The sequence below is a fragment of the Chlamydotis macqueenii genome, chromosome 2 (genome assembly GCF_036417535.1).
Source record: "Chlamydotis macqueenii isolate bChlMac1 chromosome 2, bChlMac1.mat, whole genome shotgun sequence".
Taxonomy (NCBI): Eukaryota; Metazoa; Chordata; class Aves; order Otidiformes; family Otididae; genus Chlamydotis; species Chlamydotis macqueenii.
The window spans coordinates 36,733,531-36,750,401 of record NC_141557.1 but is presented as its reverse complement, the minus strand read 5'-3'; the positions used below and the strand labels follow the sequence as shown (position 1 = coordinate 36,750,401).

Below are 16,871 nucleotides of genomic sequence, written 5' to 3'. Positions count from 1 at the left end.
AGGGGAAAAAAAAAAAGTCCTAAATATGTCCCTCGTATGGGCCAAAGCACCCAATGAGGTCCAAGGGGGGACCTCAGTTCCTTCTCTAACAAATTGAGAATGTTTCCTGAAAAATCCTACGTTTTTACTCCATGTTGATTTTATTTTTAGGTCCTGGTAGTATCTAGGTGGTTCAATTTTTCTGCCCAGTTTCTTCCCAGTTATGAAACAGGTGCTGTGAGGATTAGTTAAGCATTTACAGAATGATGAAAAAATATTTGTCAAAAAGTCCTGCTATTATTAAGTTCTTTATTGTCTGTTATGGTATATCTAGTACTTTTGAAGTTAACATACTTACAAACCCTAGACAGTGATGGATTTTCTTCCTATAAAACATCCCATTCCGATGAATTTGTGTACACTTATGTTTTCTAGACACTCTGGATGTTTTCAATCAATATATTCAATCAAGTTTTCTAAAGCGACTTAAGAGGTGAAGCTGAAAGCCTTTTCCTGTAAAGTGAAAGTAAATTACACTACTCAATTACACTTACAATCATTTTATATTGAGTTTTTTCTTCTTTAATTTTTGAGAAGTCTGTTTGAAGAAGCTTATTATGCATATTGATAAGACGGATCAATTATTTAAAAAAAATCAACCTGAACCAGACTCCCCCTCATTTTCACCACTTAGGCTACAGTACTTGCCAATAACTGTGAATAATAAAGATTTTAAATTACACTCCTCAGTGAATATATTTATTACTGTCATATCTGAGCAAGAGGAAGCAATTGCAATACCAAGCGATGACATGTACTCATCAAACCAAAAGAGATCAAAGGACCTGAAACAAATACAAGACAGAAAAGGCTTTCATGAGCCAAAGCCCTCTGCAGCAACTCTTTGAAGACAATGTGTCTTCCTTCTTAGTTAATAGAATTAAAGAAGAAACAGGTCATGAAGGGTGGGGGGCAAATTCCTGCTATTTCCCTAAACATTCTTGTTCCTGCTATTTTCTTAAACATACACACACATTTTGATACATGTAATTAATAACAGTGTGCCAATTATTCACTGTTTTGACTGTAGTTTACACCCACTATCCTGATGCTTCTGCCATTCTACAAGTTATAAGATTTTTGGGCCCCAAATTGTCATTTATTCTATATTCATATAGCCACCAATCTCCCTGTGGCCTTTTCACGCAATCTCTACATAAATGTATGTCAGCATAAATGAAACAACAGTAATTGCACCTCTTACACGCATGATGTGAACGTTTCTAACTAATAAGGACCTGTTCTGTTTAGCAAAGTTTTACTCTGAAATGAGTCACCTTTATCTTCACGTCGTTTTATCCTTTTAGAGTTGAACTATCATGTGATCAGCTTCTGTGATAACACAGAATTAAATAAAAGAAGAAAAAAAACTTACAATGGCAGGTTCAGGTTTAAGTTTCTGATGTCAAGAATGCATTCTGTCTCTGAAAAAAAGGGAGCAATGACCTTTCAAGAATACATTGAGCAGAAGGGAAAAAGAAAAGAGAAGCTTAGCATTACTCAACAAATGAGTATAATTAATGCTATATTTCTACATCTTTCAATTCAATGATCTACATTACTATAACTTAACTGAATAGCGTTCAGGAATCGCTGTTCCAGAATAACTATTCCATAATATTTCCATGTCCAAACATTTTTTGTCTCTTAAGAGTCTCTTAAGACTTTTTTTAAAAATAATTTTTATGTGCAAACAAGCCCATATACATCTGCCAAATGTTGTAGTTCTAGAAGAAATCACACAGTACGTGTTGATTTCTTAAGCTGCCAGTGCTTAAAGATTTACTGTTACATTAATCATTAAAAGTAATACACTTAACTCTTTGGTTTTGCACTTAAACTTCATTTTTCAGGTTTATTTTAAAAATCAATGGTATAAGGCAATTTAATGGATTTGGGCGGATAATTTCTTGTTCTTTCTTTCTTGGAGCTTACTGAATGAACTAATCCATCACTTCTGAAAGGAAATAGAACAACTGTTTAGCAATGCGCAATAGCATTACCCAGCATTGCTCCCCAACAGCACACCCAGAAAACCTCTTCCTTTTGTGTTCACGATACTTTTTCAAATTGTGGGAGAAATCATTCAAACTGCAATATGGAATGCCACCACAGTGGTCACCCCAGGCACTGCATCAATGGAAATGCAGCTCTCAGAGTTCCATAAAAGTCCAAAACCTCCTTATTGTATCATGTGTGTACCTAAAACATGAAGGGGATGCTTCTGACAGTCAATTGTTAGTTCAACCAGAGGAAAAAAAGATGATTACCTAATTTTTCACAGCAAACAACTGATGCTTTCAGTTGCGCCTTAGAGCTCCCCACTTGTGCACTCGATCACAAAAACCAGATAAATCTTGAACCCAACACTCAATATTTTTTAACAGACTGTCAATGCACCTAAGGCTTTTCTCTCCCACACACAAGGACGTACTCTTTTTGTATCAAAATGACCAGAGGTTCCACATTAAAAATCTATAAAATTCTCCCTCTGTCAACTAACATGGTCTGATACAGCAACCTGCTTTGTAAAGAGTCCAGGATCCTGTATTCTTCTGTCTACGCAACCTAAATAAAGCCATCTTTTTTCTTGTCTACATAATTTCGTAAATTCTCACCAGCTTGACATCTACTTACCTCCATCCTCCAGTTCATTTGTTTATTTCTCAGTGGTTTACTGATTTAACGCTGGTTTTAGTGTCATAATGGAAGAGGAGAAAAAAGTATGCCTGTCAATCACCATTTCCATAGCTTTAATTTCACTCCCAGTTCACTCAGGAGCACTGAAGTTCCATCCATGGCAGCCACTCCTATTTAAGTCATTATTCACAGTTACTCTCTAAACTTAAACAAAATTTCCAACATACACCAATATGTTAAACACAAAGGAGCATGAGTAAGCTTAGAATTAAAATGTGTCTTTCCATTTTTGTTAAGACATCAAAGGGTTCAATAATTCAGTAAATAAGTTCATCAACAAAAACCAGTCTAACTACAAGCTTCAGATTGCAAAATAAAACAAATATAGAGTAATCACAGTGTGATACTAAAAGCTGTCCATCATCTTCGCTTGCCTGGCAGGAGATGGAGAGTTACGGAGAGTACTCTCTCTCGAGAAGCAGGTATTTATACAAATTATGTGTAATTTAAGTCTTGTACGTAATCCTTGGAAATTCATCACCAATGAATTGACATGTTCTATATATATTTGATGTAAATGCACTGAATATTAAATATGTTATGTACCAGCACTTGGAGGAGGGGAGGTTTACTACGTAGCCTATAATAATTTGCCCCATCGTAACAGCAGATTCTGCTTTAATGGAAACTGCATAAAAATACTCGGATAAGCAACTACCCAGTCCTGCAAGCTGCTGATTTACTACCTCAATGCAGTGGGAACAGAAGGCACCAAGCAGCTTGAAGGGTCAGGGCTTAATACCTTGTGTTCATAAAGGGTTTTTCATTTTAAAAGCAAAATCTTTTACAAAGAATTAATTCAGCTTTGTGACAGTTCTGTGCAATACAGAAATTTGATTGCAACATTCACGTTTTTTGTAAAGCCCTAAATCTTGGAACTTTGAGGAACCTTACATGAAAAACTCTACTCTAGCTCCTAAAAATTCATTAACTGCTAGCCTTAATATTGGAATCAGAAAGAATGAAACGTGATCCAGTTGTAGCTGGATCATAAATCCAGCTGGGTCATATGTTCATAAAGTAAAGGAGAAGAATGAAAAAGCTTTTAAATCAAAGGAAGAAAAAGAGTTTGAGACAAATCCATATGCTGTTCTATAGAGCATAATATTAGTAAGATTTTCCTATTAGATCTCCTTGCAACATAGGTGTGGGGTTTGGTTCTGTTTTTAACCTGCAACACAGAACGTCCACATCCCAGATTTCACACCCACCCCAATTTTTTCCTGACTTCTAGGAGCTCTTGCCTATAGAAAGCAGGACCTAGAAGTCACAGTACGCTGACTCAGCAGTAACTCTACCGGCTATATACATAAATACAGCAACGATGGGTCAGATAGATAGATAATCTCCCACAGTGTCTATCAGTGGATACCTAAAGAAGTACAAAAGGATACAGCAGGCATATAACGTACATATTTCACCAGTTTCCCAGCCTACATAAAGCTCAGGGACTTCAGACAGAGGTGGTATCATTACATGTAACGACAGTGGACGGCTCTATCTCCTGTGAAGTTACCTAAACGTGCTAATAGCCCACAACAGTCACTAGCATCCCTAATGTTCCATGCCAAAGAGGTCCTCCACAGTTTATATATGCCTCTGTCTACGAAGTTCCTAACCCTGAACTCCTAACCAGGATAGGATATGGTTCTCTATTAAGCTACACGTGCCCACACAATATAACTGCTTCAAAACAGGAGATGCAAGGGCTGGCACCGTCTGTGGGGCCACAGCACTGTATAATACGCAGAAACAGTACAGTGCTACATGCACAGAAAGGCAGGGTCCAACCACGCCAAAAACCATGCAACTGCCTTTATCAGCAACCACATAGATGCCTTGGAAAAGCTAAAAATGGAAGATTTATCTCTCATGATCCCCTCATCCTCTCCTCTTTCCTTTGGGGTGCTCTGATCTAGTTTATTGGGGGATTAAGGCAGAATCCATGCAGCTTCATGCAGCAAAAATATATTACAGCAGATATTCCATGTCTTTTGACAGTAAACTTAATACTGAGAGAGCTGTCGGACGTCTTTTGCTTCTGAAAACAGCACAGGCCACCTGTGAGGAGCAGAACCACCTTCTCCCAGGAACTTCTGCCTGCCTTTGCAGTGGCTGTGCTCAGTGTGCCTGTACATTGTATGTGCTTGCCATTCTTCTTCCTTGCCGTAACACGAAGCCAAATATTTAACCAATTGATCTGTCAAGATAAGACAAATTTTTAGCAATTAAACATCTGCTCAACAAGCTGAACCTCATTTTCAAACTGAGGTCTCTGTCTCTTCTAACATTCAATTTTTTTCCTTGATGAAATAAAAAGCCTAACACTGCAAACGCACTTTGTCACATGTTGGTTTTTTAAAAGCTACGAGCAATGTTTAACCAGCCAACAAGAAGGTGAGAAGGGGAGAGGAACAGCTACATGACAAGCTTGTAAGAGGAAACAGAGAAATGTGACTTGACACACAGGTCGCAGCAGGTGACATGTGATTTACTGAGGATAAGCAAGGGCCCACCTAGTACTTTCTACACTGTCAGTAATAACACCGTCCTGGAGACACCTTGTCTTGAGAGAATCAGACTGCCTGATAAAGACATCCTCAGAACAGATGTCTTATTTACTAAACTAATTATTTCATGATGACCTTGATCAATAACACCAGAAGCAAGACAAGCGACACTTGCACATTTTTCTGAATTTTAAAAACCCTTTAACCTCTCTTTGCCTTACCAAACGCATCAGCCCGCGCTGTTGAGTTTCAACCTACTCATCGGTAAACTTTAAAGCACATTAATGTTACAAGGACGCTATTGCAACATCAGCTTCCTTCTACCAGGAATACACTCACTCTCCAGCCCCAGGATTTGGATTACTGCTGAGTAAAACAGGGTGATGAAACTATTATTGCTGAATTGCGCGTGAGTCATAGTTTGTAATAATCACCTCCAAATGTAAAATTCAAATTTACATTCTCACAATCAAAGGTCAGAAAAATACAGTAAGAGTGGGTCATTACTCATATATAGCAGCTAAAAGTACATATTTACACTAGCTGTTGTATATAATTCTTAGACAAAGTGACTATACCTGTACAGAATGTGATATATACAGAATTACAGATTTAGAGCATCTTGTATAAATCCTGCTACATTTCCCTGCAACAAAAGCTTTTTCATGCAATATTAATGTGCCATTCCTTAACATACAGTTCTCCAAATATTTACTCTCCTAGGTATCTCCTGCTTTTGTAGGAGAGAAGAACAAGCGACAACAGACTGGCTCCCCAGCATGGGAACACCTTCTGCCAGCACTCAACGGTGCAAGCAAGGCGAATCCAGCCACTCTTGCCCTTTAGCCAAAGATACGTATATAAACAAAGCAACTTTAAAAAAGTAACATTTTTTTAATCTAAAACACCAGGTTGAAGACTTACCTATGCCCCATAATAGCCAAATTATTATCATTTGAACCATGTAAAACATTATGGGCATGGGCATACAAGAGGACTGTGCCTAACGCTCACTAACGTAAGATATTTCTGCCTACAATCACTCAGCATTTGGCATATCTAAGCCTCCTTAGAACCATCAAACAGAAGGCAAGAACTAGTCAATTGAACTTGTATCCAAAAAGGTCATCATCATGACAGCATGAAAGACTGTTCGTCTGATCTTCTACATATGTCTCTGAGACAAGCAGATCCGTAAGAAGAATAAGACTTTTGCTTTACAGAGTACCAGTATAAGTTAAATTGAGAAGCAGACGTGTATTATACCAATTTCCAGGCTATTTTATTCTCAGTAATCACAGCCTACACATTCAGTAACTAACTGTTGAACAAATTACTACATCAGAATGGGGTATTTTGGCATTTTTCCCTTTTGAATTTTTATTATTTTTAATAAGAATGGTGAGTTATTTATAATCACCAAATACAAAAGACTTCAGCTTTAATTTAGAGAAAGAGCACCCTGGCCAGCAGAAGCTTGGCATGAGGAACAGAAATAAAAAGAACTCTTATTGCCCTTTTAAAAATCAAAAGTAGCACCTTATCAGCATAATGGCAGCATTATTTAAATAGCTTTCATGTGCCATTTTCACAACACTATTTCTATTAAATCATTGAGAATAAACATCTATTGTCACTTACTAATCTTTTTCCCAATTAGAATGAATCTGTGTACAATAGTAATTTCATTTCTTCTCACTTGCTTGCATCTTAATTAAAATCAGCCTATGTTGACTTTAATTTTTACAATATATCTGCCTATTTCACATCATAGCACCTTCATGACCCCCAGAGAGTCATGAGCCTTTAATATTTTATTTTGACCTTGTTAAGTTACTGGAACCATCAAAGATTTTTCTTCTTCCCTCAGTAAGGGTCTTTTTATCCATCTCGAAATGCAGCATATGTGTGAAAACTTGTAGTTGAGAAATATGCTGCCTTTAAACAACACATCTCTGTTTATTTATTTAAAAAACTCAATTTGTTGCCTTTCAATTTATTACAAGAATTAGTTTATGAACCATAAACTTCATTATTAATTAAATGAGGATCACTGCTTATGTGATACTTGCAGGCCTTTTCCCCTGAGCTTCAGACAGAAAAATGTTTTTTGATTTTCAATTAAAAATTTTTTAATTTTTCAGACAAAATGTAAAAATCCCCCAAGAAGACACACAAGCCCTTCTTCAGGCCCGTAGCAGAAAGCTTGCCTATGTGTTTCAACTCCATCACCTTGTCTAATAACAGGTATTACTTGAAATGCACGCAGCACATGAAGGAGCACCAATTCGGACAGGAAGCAGAAAGGCGCAGAGCTATCCCTTCAACCTCCATGTCTTCCTTAACACCTGCAAATTTATCTCTGGAGCTCACAGAAAACACAAAATACTGGGTTTACATATCTGCCTTGGGTCTTCACAGGGGATGAAGGGATTGAGTGCAGCCCTGCCGAGAAAATACTTGGGGGTACTGGTGCATGAAAAGCTGGATGTGAGTCAGCAATGTGCACCCGCAGCCCAGAACGCCAACCGCATCCCGGGCTGCATCAAAAGCAGCGTGGCCAGCAGGTCGAGGGAGGTGATTCTGCCCCTCTGCTCTCGTGAGACTCCACCTGGAGTACTGCTTCCAGCTTTTGGGTCCTCAGTACAGGAAAGACATGGACCTGTTTGAGTGAGTCCAGAGGAGAGCCACGAAGATGATCAGAGGGCTGGAGCACCTCTCCTGTGAGGACAGGCCAAGAGAGTTGGGGCTGTTCAGCCTGGAGAAGAGAAGGCTCCGGGGAGACCTTATTGTGGCCTTCCAGTACCTAAACGGGGCCTATAAGAAAGATGGGGACACACTTTTTAGCAGGGGCTGTAGCAACAGGACAAAGGGTTAAAGCTTTTAAACTAGAAGAGGAAGACATTTTTTACAATGAGGGTGGTGAAACACTGGCACAGGTTGCCCAGAGAGCTGGTAGATGCCCCATCCCTGGAAACATTCAAGGCCAGGTTGGATGGGGCTCTGAGCAACCTGATCTGATTGAAGATGTCCCGGCTCCTTGCTGAGGGGTTGGACTAGATGACCTTTAAAGGTCCCTTCCAACCCAAACTATTCTATGATTCATCCAAATTCTCCCAGTGTTACCATTCTTATAGCACAGATTCAGACTCAGGCAACAGTTTTGGCACAGTTCAAGTCCTGCTGGAGGAGAAAGCCTCGCTATACACTATCATTTAGCAGACTTGTATTTGCATTTACCTTCAGTGTGGACCCTTACTTGACAGATAACCCAAGCTATCTAACCTATCTAGCCATTACAAGGAGGCCAGCTGCCAAAAGACTTTTCAAGCAGAGCTCAAGGCCTTCAAGGCAGCTGGGATTCATCGCCCCTTTGTGCTACCTGTGGCTGGCACAACCACGCAGAGGCCGAGATGTCTGACACCCAGGGAATATCACTGCATGGAGCCTAGCTGGGAAGCACGCTGGATTTTCTTGCTCCTTAGACAAGCAGAGCAGACACAGCCACAAAGGTCTCTTCACTCAAGCTTGTATTTACATTCCAGCAAGCAGAGCCTCGAGTTCGGCAGTCATGTACAATCAGTATTTGGCTACTGGGTGGAGGAAACTGGAAGTGGTGGGTGATGAAATGGGAGAGGTAAATTGTTTGCCAGGAAAAAGCCAAAAAGTTTCACCACCAAGAACAAAGTTTAAAAAAAAGAAGGATCAGAATGAGTGAGAATAAGGGTCAATACTAAGACAGGGAGTGGCAAAGGAATATGTCTATTTTAAGGAGAAAGCAGCTGAAGGAAGGCATAGAAACATATACAGTCCTCTTTACAGGGTGGGAGAGAAGGAAAAGATGCTGCCTGTGGTTGAGTCAGCATTTCATCTACAGAGAGTAACAAAATTTAGGGGCTTTCAAGCAATACAGCTAATAGATCACCTGGGCATGTGCTATAGAAGAGATTACAGGAAAGTAAACTGGAATCCCCAGTGCAAGTAATTATAATTTCAGCGCTTCAAATGCTGTACAGATTTACCCAAGGCCCAAAGAAGAATGCTTAACTAACTGCTTATCATGCCCACACCTTCTTCCCTCAGCACAGGATACCCCTTTCTGCCCCAGCCACCTTCAAACACGACTCCTGGTGGTCAAAGAGCAGCTTAAGTTCTGCCACCAAAAGCAGAAAGCTATGTATGAAGAAATACAATACAAAATGCCCACAGGTCTCCTGTAGATTTTGTTACTAGTGAGTGCTAGCTTACTGAAAAAAATCCTTCACAGGCTCTTCTCAGATGGGGCCCGGGAAAGTACCTGATATGACTGAACCTATAATTAGCAGCCTTACAGTGGTTTTTGAGATGAGTAGCACAGACACGAGCTCTGAAGGAGGGATGGGTTGACCAGCTCTGAAAGCAAAGGAGCAACAGATTCCTAAGTACAATTTCTTGCTTTACAATTAGTTGACAGCTGAAGTCATAGCTGTCTGTGACGTCAGGTCCCCATCTGCACAAGAGATACAGGTAACCACCATGCCGTGCCACTGTGCAGGCAGAGCTTATAAACAACTGCTCCACAACAGAACTAAATTCTGGTCTTTAATGTAGACACAAGTTCAAGTGAAGACTATAGATCCCACTTGCGCATTTACAGGAACGTAAATGCGCAGGCCATAAAATTCTTGGGCACCTTCCTCACATTAAATATATTTAACCTGTTTAACATTTTTTCTCATCTACATTAATTGGCAGGAATCAAAACAGAAATGGTTGAAATATCGCAAATGGTCACTTGCAGTAACACTTTCTCAGGCTTCAGCAGTCAGCATTCAAGAGCAGACTTTTTTCCCCCTGGGCCTAATGTGACTACTTTGTTCCTACAACATATCTGTGCGAACCTGTATAACAGAAACATGATTTTACAATGGAAGGGTAGAGGTGGATGCTGTCTAAGGAAGGAGAACTATCTCTATTTTAAGAAAGGTGGGTAAAAGAGAGAAGAAATCATTCCTTTAAAAAAGTGAATGAAAACTCCCATCTGCCACTCAAACTCTAATTTCCGCAATTATCACTCAGTCAATAAACCTTTTTACTCCTTGTAAGATGGATTCTAGCTAACCCTTGCCTTTCCACACAGGCCGTAGAGGTTAACCAAAATCTTGATGTGAACAGAAGGAACCTGGAGATACTCTGCACCACTTTGTGTCCAGATGGGCCAGAATCTGGCAATCAACCAGTTCAACTTGTACTTATGCATATGCAGGTCAGCTATTAACCCCAGAAGTTCTTAAAACAAGTCACCTATGATTTATGAAGTATCACATACTAATGCTCAAACCTAACCACACATTTGGATGTTACAGACACTAACTTAAGTACAGAAGCCAGGCAGACTTTCTGTTGTTACCACAAAACAACAGCAAACTCTGACAGTCATCTCACACTTGAATTATTTATATGGTCGCGAGATGAACAGTTCTGTTTCTTCACAGAATGCTTGTATATTTTTAAAAAACTAAAAATAAAATACATGTTTTGCTGAAGCTAATGCATTTGCAAATATGGCAATTGTTCCTATGCTACTTCAAAATCTGAAAGGATTATACAAGCAATGCTTTAATTTGGCTTCAGAAGTTCCCTATGAGATGGACAAACACTAAACTGCTCTTAAAGACAGGCAAAAGATCCAGCAACACATTACACAGTTTGCTCAAGGCCAAGCATCAGGTCAACGGCAGAGCTGAGTCCTGCAGCTTGGCATTCTGCTATCAACCACAAACTTCACTTCCTTTTTCCATTAGTAAAATATATTGTGATACTATAATCTTCCCTCTTCCGTGGAACAGAAATAATAATACTATTTGGAAGTCTTCATATTGGTAAGTTAAATATACATATAAATTCTATCAAATTAAACTTAAAAGCAAGACTGTTTGGCTAGATCGTGTAAACAATATGCTCTAAAACTTGCAGAGTTCTCAGAACTGAAACCACAGACACCCAAAATACAGCTGCACAGTCAGATATGGTGTGTCTGCTAACACTGGAAACTTTATCGTGCCGCAGCAAATGTAACTTTTGGTTAGTATTTGCATAGAAGAAATATAGACTGAATGCACTGGAACAAAACCAAAACAAAACAAAAAAAAATCCAAGGTTGTAAGCTATGAAAGCCAAGGGCACTCAGTTATTTTATGAAGCAGTTGACAATATTTATTAGTTGTAATATCGTGGCATCTAAAAGCCCCAAGCCATGGGCCAAGGCTCAGCTGTGCTCATCCTTGCAAAAATACAAAACGAGATAAACCACAAACTGCTGTGGGCTGTAGCCAAAGGCCTCATACAAAGCAGGGTACTGTCAAGCGTCAAAACCTCTGACTTTTAAGAATGTGCATCTAAAGCCCAGAGCTCAGTTCCTCAGCTAGATGCTAAGTCTGGTCCCAGATTCACCTGCTGAGCAGGAGGCCACCTGGAGTTCGCTGATATCAACTGCTCGGACCAAGGATGTGCCTGAGCTCCCACTCTTCAGGCATTTGAACCAAGGCTGCAAGGGAGACCCATTTGCCAATTCGGGAGTCAGGTCCTGGAGCCCAGATTCTGTAAAGCCATAGGGGATTCAGCAGCATGCACTCAGCATCCTTTCTCAGAAGCTGGAACAGTATGCAAGAAACACCTTGAGATTTGTGGAGCGAGGAAGCTACGCACACAGGGGACACGCTTCTGCAGCTTAATGGTTAGAGCACCAAGGAACAGAGTCCCGGGTTCCAGTCTGGGCTTTTAGAGCTATTTCTGGTTTTGTCCTATAACTCAGATGTAAAAATACACAAATAATTCATAAAATAAAAGTCGCATTGCCCAAACAAGTACTTTAACTAACACTCTATTTAGTTGGGATGACACTTGCTTGTTTTCATTCTGGTTTTGCGACTCTTGCATTGCAAACACGAACACAAGGCAGAATTTCTCATGTCTGCTTCTTTCAGGTGCTTTCTAGCTAAGGCAATCAAGGCTCACAGTGTTTGTGGGTTTTATTAAAAGAGCTGGAATAAATATTTATTTTTAGCAGCCTGTTCTTTCTTTGAATCTGGCTGTAAGTGTCACATGCTGGAACAGTGACAATAGAGTAAATTGTGTAAGTCACATACATACACCATCTTTAAAAAAACATAGCTGCTCATTGCCTTTTAAATCTATTTTTATTTTTTTTCTGCAGTTGTACTGATAGTCAAAGGAGCGTGTCTGCTTTTCACAGCACATATTGCTATGTTTAAGATACAAATTCTCTATCTGGCACCTCAAATAAAACACTGAGTCACAAATCCCTTGAACCTCAAAGTTGTTCATCCTTCTATTTACTCCTTCAGCCCACTAAAAAGCCTGGACACTACTCTCTGCCAATTTCTCATCACTTAAACATTAAAGGAACCGCTCAGCGAGCTAAGCAGCAGGCGGTGGTACTACTACACCACTGCTTTCAATTTCGGGCTGCCTCGCTCAGAAATGCACCGTAACTTTTCCGTCTTCCTGCGGCTCCGCCGGCAGCCGGCCCTCCTCACCGCACCACCCCAAACCCCGCACCACTCCACCTCCTACTCCCGCACCCTCAAAACCCAGAGCAAGCGCAGGCTCATCCACAGCCGCGCACGGCCCTAGGGGAGGTTTTTCACCTGGAACATTTTTTTTAATCCCGATTGGGAATTTAATCTTTCCCAGTACTGCAGAAGTACTCAAAATGCTCAGGGCGCCACGACGCCCGCCAAGGGGCACGTCCCGTCGGACCCGCGCAACACCCGCGCAGAGCCCCGCGCAGCGCCCCGCGCAGCACCCGCCCTGCGCTGCGGGACTGGTCCTGCACCGCGAGGACCACCAGAGGCAGAGCACACCCGTCAGCAGTGCGAGGCGGTCTCGGAACACCCCGGGCCACCCAAACCCGGAGGCGGGGGCACCTGGTAAGGTGCCGGCGGCGGCTGCGCGGGGGCCACGGGCGCGCCCCTTCCCTGACCGGGAGGGATGCTGCTACCCTGGCCAGAGAGCCGGCCGCGGGGCTTCTCTCGCCCCTGCCCCACACAAAAACACGGCGGGGGGGCGAGCTGGGCCCTGCCGCGCCTCTCCCGTCCTAGCTTCACCTCCGCCGGTCCGAGGGGCAGTCCACTGCGGGCAGGGGCATCGCCCCCTTCTCCCGCTCCCCCCGAGGAGAGCCCGCTCGGGGGTCACCGCGGCGTTCGGGGCGGGCGGGACGGCGAGGCGCGTTGCGGGCAGGTAGCTCCCTGCTAAAATGGAGGGAGGGGAGAAATGCGGCGCTCGCCGGAGAAACTTACCGGAGGAAACCGACGAGCCGGACAAACTGGAGTTACTGGATGCGGCCATGGTCCCCCCTCCTCGCCCCTTAGCTGCGAGCCCTGCGTCGGCCCCCGCTGCTGTCCGGCCGCCGCTGCCGCCAGCCCATCGCAAAGTGCCGGAGCCGCGCCGAGCCGAGCCGCGCCGCCACCGCAGCCCGCGCTGGGCTCCCCGCGCCGCCGGGGAGCGGGTGGCGGCGGCGCCCCCGCCGAGGCGCTGCCGGCCGCTCTCTGGGGCTGGGCGAAGCCGCTCGGCAGGTCAGGGAAAAAGCCCCGCGGCGCTGCCAGTGCCTCTCTCCGCCCTGGGGAGCAGCGTTTACCTTCTGACGAGGGACGGGAGAGCCGCCCTGCCAGCGCCTTCCCTCGCCTCCTCCCTTCCCTTCCCGTCCCTTCCCTTCCCCGCCTCCTCGCGGGCAGCGCTGACAGCCCGCCGCGGAGACCCGCCGCCTCCCGCCCGCCCGCCGCAGCTCCCCTCACGCACACAAAGGAAGCGGCGGCACTGCCGGCCCCGGCTGAGCGGGCAGGGTGGGTCTCGGGCGGGCGAGCCCCGGCGGCGCGGTAGCCCCGCCGAGCGGCGGCCAAGCCCCTTTCCGGCCTCCGCCGCCTGGCACGGGGCTGGCGGCGAGCTCGGCTCCGGCCATGTGCCGGCGCCCGTCCCGCCTGGCGCGGCGGGGCGGCAGCGCCTGTTGAGCGCCTGGGCCCGGCGCCCCGCTCGGCGGCGACGCAGTGTGGGGGCCCGCCGCCCCCCGGCTCTGCCGCCGGAGACCCCCCCGCTACCGTGCAGCTACGGCTGGAGCGGGGCTGCCGCACCTGGGGCAGGGCTGCGCCCCCCGCCGCCCTTTGTCCGCCTCCTTCCTCCGTTCCCGCGGCTCTCCCCCTCCCGCCTGGCACGCTCCCACCCGCACTTTTCTTCCCTTTTATTCTTTTTTTTCCCTCCCTCCTGGCATCCGTTTTCTTGTACCGACACCGGGCTCTCCCTGCCAGGTGCGCAGCGGAGGCCGAGGGCCCTGCGGAGCCCCGGTTCGGTCATAGTTGAGGGCTGGACCCACCCCATTCTGGGACCCGGTGGCTCTGCGGGGACACTAAGGGCACCCAGCGCTAAGGGGGCAGTGGCAGCCCAGCCTGGGTCGCTGCCCTGTGTCTGAGTGGGCAAATGGGAAAGAAGAGCCAAGAAAGCATCCCTTGGAGGCTCCCTCCTGTTGAGTGCCCTTCGTCGTTTCCCTCCCGGCGCTTCATCGCACAGCTTCCATCTCATTTTATAAAAACGACGGGTGCAGGAAGGTGGTCAGCTGCCACGCGGTTGTCACCAGCCTAGTGGCGTGGCAAAGCTGCCACGGGGTCTGTAAGAAGCCGACAACCCATTTGCCTCGGTGATGGTTTATGAAAGCCTTCCCTGTTTCGTAACAGAGAGTCCATAACACAAAGTTACTTCGGGACGAGGAAGGAAACGCATTAAAGTGTCTTTGGCAAACGCAGCCTTACCCACCCAGCTACGCAGCGCCTCAAACCAGCGCCTAAACCGCCTCCCCTCCCTGCAACCCGCACCCAGCCGCTTCCCTTTTCTCCAGAGCCAAAACACAACCCGGGCTCCCCAGACCCTGCAGCCGCTTCCTTTTTTTTTTTTTTTCCCAGGAAAACCTGTACCGAGACCCCCTCTAGCGGCAGAGACACTGGTAGCAGCGATCCCCACAACCGCGGCGAGCGGGAGTGCCGGGTCCCACGTCCCGCGTGGGATTCCTGCCAGGAGCTTAAGGGACGCGGCAGAGGCAAGCTTGCTTTCCCAGGTTTTATTTTGCAATGACAGCCTGCTCCATATGAGAAGGAACGGGCCTTAAACCAAGCTTTAGCGCTAACTCTTATTAATCTCTAAATTGCAACGTGACAGATGTGAAAACAGAACAGGTGTGTCACTGCTCTTTGGCCAAGTATTTCGTGTCACGCATTTTGAAGATTGAATGCTGAGAACAAAATGAGAAAGGTGGAAACTTCTTTTATCTTCTGGATTAGGACATAAAACCAGGTTGATACCTGGGATGTAGGAAAATACTCTGGTAATATGGTAAACGTCAAGATTGTACTAGTGAATTGTCCACTCGTGGAGTACGTGATGTTTCAAAGTGGTATTCACTTGTCTCCTACATGGTATTTTTTTTTCTGCTTCTCTTGCTATGTCTTTCCTTCTAGTAGTTGTCTCCATGTGGTCTCTTACATGTCTTCATTTTTTCCTTCTGTAATCGAGCGCTGTCTTGCCTCCGTGTCTTTTCAGCAACGGTTGGAAACGTGTCCCATATGATCGGTGAAATACGGTGGTGTTAACAACACTGGCAGAATCTACAGGGAAACAAGTAAATAACCTAGAAGAGAGAAAAAACCCTCACTCTGCTGAGACTTTGCAGACAGAAAATTATTTTTATAATTAAGTTATATTTCCAGCTGTAAGGAAAGCAAGAGAGGAATTTCTTTGAAGAATGACTACTCCAGGTATTCCCTTAATTGCGAATGGAGTATTTTCTATCCAAAGTCAGTGAGTCTGGACATATCTGCTTATGAATGTACCTTTGAAGGACAGGGAACTGTTGATATCTTTTTGATAAAAGCAGGTATGAGGTTGTGTAATCTCCATTTCCACAACATTGAAAGGTAAATTAGTAAAGTTAAGTGAAATGTACTGTAGATTAAAAGAAACTCTTTCACATTTCAGGACAGGATGGCCTTTTTCTTGTTAGCGGTGAAGACCATAAAAGTCATGAAATTAGAAGGAAATGACTAGATCAAAGGAGAAGCAAATTTAAAAGAAATAAAAGTAACCATGTTATGTGTAAAAAGTGCAAAGTGAAGACAATGCAATTAAATCCCAGTTCTATTTTGTAGAAACTGTGAACAGATTTTATCCTAGTCTAATTTGTGCAGAGATGAAATTTATCCATTACTAATAGCAGGAATACTCAGATAACAGGAATAAAGTAAATTGCCAACGAGATACTCCCTTTGATGTAGACTGTTCCTGGGCTTTCCACATGTGTGTGCTTCATAAAAGCCTGATAAAAATCTTCACCTTCACACTCTCTGTGGAACTAAGTGTAGTGCCTGCTTGCATGACATCTGCACTTTTATGAGAAATCAAAAAGTTTTGAGGAATGCAGAAAAATCACATTTCTCTATGTATGACCTTAGAAACCCCCCATTTATGGACATTGATGTCACTGACTTTAAAAGTGACTTGCAAAGGAAAAATACCCAACTGTATGCTTTGTGTTATGCATGAGAAAGATCTGAAAGCTTTTTTGTTTTTCATTCACGGGGA

General features: G+C 44.0%; 1 protein-coding gene across 1 annotated transcript in view; it reads right to left on the bottom strand.

The window, feature by feature from the left end:
* The window catches only part of CHN2 (chimerin 2), a 164,155-nt gene extending 150,324 nt beyond the window's left edge, over positions 1–13,831 (bottom strand). The window contains exon 1 of the mRNA XM_086742592.1: positions 13,550–13,831. Within this exon, the coding sequence (XP_086598718.1) occupies positions 13,550–13,598 (49 nt within the window). The 5' untranslated portion in view covers positions 13,599–13,831. The remainder of the gene's footprint in view (positions 1–13,549) is intronic.
* Between the last annotated feature and the right edge of the window lie 3,040 nt (positions 13,832–16,871).